The sequence below is a fragment of the Bactrocera latifrons genome, unplaced genomic scaffold (assembly GCF_001853355.1).
Source record: "Bactrocera latifrons isolate USDA-ARS-PBARC rearing strain unplaced genomic scaffold, ASM185335v1 scaffold_238, whole genome shotgun sequence".
NCBI lineage: Eukaryota > Metazoa > Arthropoda > Insecta > Diptera > Tephritidae > Bactrocera > Bactrocera latifrons.
This window is the reverse complement of record NW_017535941.1, coordinates 280,361-286,113: the sequence shown is the minus strand read 5'-3', so window position 1 is coordinate 286,113 and position 5,753 is coordinate 280,361. Positions and strand designations below refer to the sequence as shown.

At 28.9% G+C, this 5,753-nt stretch overlaps 2 protein-coding genes across 3 annotated transcripts in view; one reads left to right on the top strand and one right to left on the bottom strand.

Annotated features, from left to right (window-relative positions):
- LOC108969022 (protein-tyrosine sulfotransferase) overlaps nucleotides 1–5,753 on the bottom strand; it is a 210,353-nt gene that overhangs the window by 58,281 nt on the left and 146,319 nt on the right. For both annotated transcript variants that reach the window (XR_001993375.1, XR_001993376.1), the window contains exon 8: nucleotides 3,148–3,302. The gene's annotated coding sequence lies outside the window, so the exon portion shown is untranslated. The remainder of the gene's footprint in view (nucleotides 1–3,147; nucleotides 3,303–5,753) is intronic.
- LOC108969024 (troponin T, skeletal muscle) overlaps nucleotides 1–5,753 on the top strand; it is a gene marked incomplete in the record, with an annotated part of 20,264 nt that overhangs the window by 3,377 nt on the left and 11,134 nt on the right. The window contains 1 exon segment of the mRNA XM_018933482.1: nucleotides 4,778–4,824. Within this exon segment, the coding sequence (XP_018789027.1) occupies nucleotides 4,802–4,824 (23 nt within the window).

Genomic DNA, 5,753 nt, shown 5'->3' with positions numbered 1-5,753 from the left:
AATTTGCGAAGTCAATTAACCTAAATAATTTTTTTCTGATTATTTTTTTAATCAAGAATTCATAAAAAAAATTTTAAAAATTCCTTCAATTCAAAATATTTCTTTATTTTTTCAAAATTTTAGTAATTTTTTAACAAAGATTTCGTGAAATATCAAAGAAAGAAAGAAGAAGAAGAAAGCAAAGAAGAATATTATTTTAAGGCTTTTAGAAAATTGTAAGAAAAAAATTAAATAGGCTTGTTTGAAAATTACAAAATAAAAATATTTTTTTTTGCAAAAAAAATCGTAAAAAAATCAAAGAAATTATTTCGCTTTAAAATATTTATTTTTGGAAAACAAAAAGTTCAGAAAAAAAACGAATAACTTTTTTTTTATGAAAACTTGAAAAAAAAAATCAAAGTCCAGGTTTTTTGTTTCGAAAATCAGGAAAAAATATCTCTTGATTTTTTAATTATGTTTTGCTGCTTTTAAATTTTATAATATCATATATTTTTACATTTTGAAAGCTTAAGTCCAATTTATGACTCAAAGTGAATACCCCAAATGGAACAAAATAAATTGTTTGTAAAAACTCTGAAAATTGGTTCCGTAGGTTTAAGACTTAAAATTTTTCTGAAATAATACTTCAAACAAGTCTATTTACACGAATACGAAGTGTTTTAATATTTCCATATTTTTGCTTGATAATTTTTACTATAGAAATTTAAATGAATATTTCTTCATTATTTTTGTTATAAAAATTGCACTTCAATTTCATCATTTAAGAAATTTAGAAAAAACTTGTTATTGAAATATTACTGTAATTTTACATTTTGCAATACCTCTTATTGAAAATTATTATATAAATATAATATATATATATATAACTCATAGTGGCGATTTATTTTTTTCTTAATTTTATAAAAATTATTTTGAAAAATATTATTTTCCAAATCTTTATGCATTTTTTGAACAGAAGCCTTAGTTTTTCAGAAATGTTGCGCGGTTAGATCAAATATCATGTTGAATTCTTCTTTTGTTTTATCGAAGCGTTGTATTTAATAAATTGTAAAAAAACAAAAAAAAGCAGAAATTATATTTTCCCCACAAACAAGAGGTCAGTAATTAAATATGTTCACATTTATATGCTATTTTTTCAAATCCACCCAAGAAACATTTCAGAAAACACCGCACCACAAGAATTTTCCACACCCACGCAATGAGCTATTTTCGCCGCTCAATGTCGAATCACCCGGCAAAAGTGTGAGCACACAGCACACATTTGCGGCAATTAACACAGAACCCAAAAGTTTATACACCCACACACACAGAAACATTTACACGTACATAAACATAAACAGGTATGCGTGATATATCACCTGTGAAAAGATCAACTCATCAAGCGCTGAGTGCTTTGCTATGCGCATTTAATTCGTTATTACCCAATAACACTGAGCACTGCGCTTCCTGCTGCTGGCTCTCGCCTCCAACTCACCCACTCTCCCACCCTCTCTCACTTTATGCACATACTTTTGCGCTCTTTCGTGAAGCTTTTCAACTTGTGGAAATTCAATACGATCTATTTTTAAATATACACCAAATATATATAAACAAAAAAACATATTTTCCTCAGCAATGAATATTCAAGCATTTGCTTATGTTTCTGAGAGTGTGTGTGTTTCATATGTGTGTTTTAGTTGGTAGTTGTGTTATTTGCATAAGTATTATGCTTTGGCGCCGAATAAACAGCGACAAGTTATACAAAATCATATATAAAATCTCATTTATGCACACACTCAAGGGATTGAAACGAGCACACGCACGCACACAACGCCAGCCACATACACAGCCACACGTGAATACGTAAACGAACTCATATAAATTTATAGAGAATACGTGAAAATATGTTTAAAATATTTATAAATGTATATTTGTGTGTATTTGTAAATATTCATGTGCAGTGATTTTGTGCCAACACATGCACACACGCACACAAACACACACATTTATACATATAAACGAGCGTGCAAACGCATTTGTGGATCTGGGGAATATTTGATAATGAGCAGCAGTAGCGCCAACAACGACAACAACAACACTGTTGTAGCTTCGTGGTTGGATTTCCTCTTTGTAGTTGTAGTTGTATGTGTATTTGGTTGTATGCGTGTGTGCGCAGGTATGCCTGGTTTACCGTTTATTTTCAAATGTGACGCGTTAGCACAAAACTTTTGATAGCAAATATTTTAGAAAATTTGTGAAAATTGTTTACTTTGCTTGTCTGTTGCCGCCGGCGTAAATAAAACAAATTAAAAATGCATTCAAACGAATTTCGCCAACCATTTCGCTGAGCAAACTGCGAGCATATGCAAATATCCATATGTATCATGCATGCACATACATATGTATGGATGAGGGTATGCATACAAGTTGCTACTGAAAGTATGTGAATTTCTCGCCTCGAATAGCTAGCAAGCGTTCGGTCGTTTTTGGCTTGACTTTTATGTGCGAAATATGCACTTTATATGATTGCTTTCATTTATGAGAATATGGATACGTTTGTGGGTATGTGAGTGTACTTTAGGTAAGCAAAATGGTGGTTAACAAAACTGAGTTTGCTTTTATATGCCACAGGTCATTATGGCTATGCTTAAAAGACTCAATATAAATTATGGAAAAGAAGTGTTAGTTTTTCGTGCTTCAATAGACTGAATGAAGGCTTCCAATTGGATTTTTAGAAATTGCATAAATTGCGGTTTAGTAAGTGATTTGATTTCTCAGACTTCTGGTAGAAGAGAATTATCGGAAATTTCTTCGCATTCCCCATTTAATAAATACAGTTGAACTTCCCTTACTGGAATCACCAAAATCCACATAAAAACTTCTAGTTAAAGAGACTTCGAGTTATGGCAGGAAAATTGTATGAAATTTGACTCCCATTGCCAATTGAAGAGTTCGAGTTATGGAGAAATTCGAGTTATGGAAACTCAACTGTATATTGAAAACTGATTATAGCAGTTATATGGAAGTGCGCCTTAAAGCACACTGAGCTAATTTGGATCCAATGAATTAACAGCAAATTGCAGCAATAACTGCCAGTGTTCTTCTTATCCAAATTACTATAAATACTGTTAAAATAAAAAATAATAATTATAATAATAGTGTACATACCTGTTTATATCCGGTTTTTTAGGTTATTGCTTTTTACAATTTCTTAGTTTTCATCAAAACGGTTTTTTACATGTAAAGATTGTCATAGTAACTTTTGGACATCATAAGGTTAACTATCATATGTTTTTTTTTTATTATTTTAATTCGATTTGATCCTTAAAAAAAGGAAAATAGTGTTAAAATCATTATAAAATCTGAAAAATAACTGATAAGCACTTATTAAGTCAAAAATATTTACAAGCAAAAATAATTCTTCAAAGTCCCGAAAAATATCGGCATCGTTAAATTTAAATCCCGAAAATTCGGTTTGTTAGAAAGGTTTAGGTTTAATCAAACATATTTGGAAGCAAAAATAATCCTTCCGAGTCCCGAAGGGATTGTTAAATTCAAGTACCGAAATTTCGGTATTAATCAGAAGGTCAGCAAAAATATGTTTCAGAAATAATTTATTTTCATATAAGCAAATTTTTTCTACATTTCTGTAGTAAATACACACATTTATTCTGCCTTCAAGCGGTTTCGGGATTATAAAACTAAAATCACGAAATTTCGGCACTAATCAGGGAGGGGAAAAATATGATTTAGAAAAGCAATTAGTATCATAATTGCATATGAAAAACTAATTTGCTTCTTAATTCTGTTTCTGTAGTTGAAACAACACATACATATTCAGTTTTTCAACAACAGAAACTGAATTGTGAAAAAATTAGAATTTCATATGATGATATGATATAAAAAAACTGAAATATGGTCGCATGTATACCATATTACACAAAAGATAATGTAAATGACAAAATTTAACTGTTTTTCTTCGTAACTCGGTTTCTGTAGTTAGTATATTGAATTCTGTTTCCCTTTTTAATTCTGTTAATTTTGTTTCCGAAATTTTTTTCATAAATTATCTTTTGTATTATAATGTTAAATAATGCATTAAATGAACTATCATTTATCTAGCTTTTTGCTTAATATTTATAAATAAGTAGTCGGAAACGTATATATATAGCTTAATTTCGAGTTGTCTAATTGAGGCTCTAGTTATATTCAGACTATTTTAAAGCATATTTCATTGTTTAAAAAGCTCGTTTAAAGCATAAGTTTTTTTCTTAATTTTAAATTTTCTGCTGGATATATACTTTTTTGCAAATACACGAAATTAGTGCTGAAGTAGCCAATTGTGCAAGTAAAAAATATGAAATGTTTATATTAAATAAAAATAAAAATAAAAAGGGGGGAAATTTTAAATTATATGTGAAACAAATGTAATTTGTTTTAGTATTATTTTTTTCTGAACGAAATAAAATCAAGAAAAATCAAATCAATAAATCAAGAAAAAAATTTTTTTTTTGTATTCTGTACATCTTTTTTGTTATATAATTTTTTCTCTCATTCTAAATTTTTTTATTCCTTAAAAAAAATTTCTGTTTATTCTGCAACCACAATTTCTTGAAAATTCCACTTAAAATGCAACTTGAAACACCAAAATCTTCATTGAATATGAAATATTGAAATTTATTTTCAAGCAAGCCAACTATTAAAATATTAATAAAGTTGCATTCAACTCAATTTAATGCAATTTAATCCTTACACTCAATGTCAACACACTTTAACGCAAATTCTTTTTGCTTTGCAGGTTTCTTAATCCCAAACCATAACCATGTCCGATGAAGAGGAGTACACGTAAGTAAAGCACATAAGTGGTTAGCAAGGGTATACGAACATGGAAATACAAGTAAAATAGCAACCACAAAGTGAATTCAGATATTTTCGGAGCGAGCAGCACTTAAACGAATTAAAACAAAAACAAACAGACAATAGCAAATATATACAAATAACAATACATAAATGTATAAAAATTGTATGCAAATAACAGTAGAATAACACATATATCACATGCGAGTGATTAAAAGAGCTAGCAATTACTCGCACTGAGCAGTTGAGCAAATAGCTGATTTAAAAATTAAAAAAAAAAAGAAAAAAGCGAAACACTTTAATATACAAATTGCTTTGAATTGAAACGTAAAATAGTTCATCAAGTTATACACACAAACAAATATATATAAAATTTGCATACATATGTATTAGTTGAAGCTAAATTCTCAATATTCAATTTTATATATACATATATAATGGCATATGTATGTACTTGCTTGTTTGCTAAGCGTTATATGCACGTATACACACGGTGCGACGTGGCGTATACGTAACACAGCACTTTTGACTGCTGCTGTTGTATGTAGCAACATTTCAAAAAGCCATAAAAGAATATTACAACACGAAAAAAGTCATTGAGTTTGTTTCGAATTCACATTTATGCATGTGAATTGCAAAACTTGTTTGTAAATTATTTTCATAATAAAATTATACACAGGTATTTCAAAGGAATTGAATTTATCACTTCCTGTTACCGGCTAATTTCACACAAAAACACATATTTTTCTATAGTAAAATATGCGCGCGTTGGTTATATGATATTTTGATATTTTCCGTTATTAGTTTCTGAATTTATTTATAGTGTAATAACGGTAAAAATCAACGCAGCTAATAAGTTTTTCATACACAAGACATATTTGTCGGAAATTTCAGATTTATTTAAATTTTTTTATATA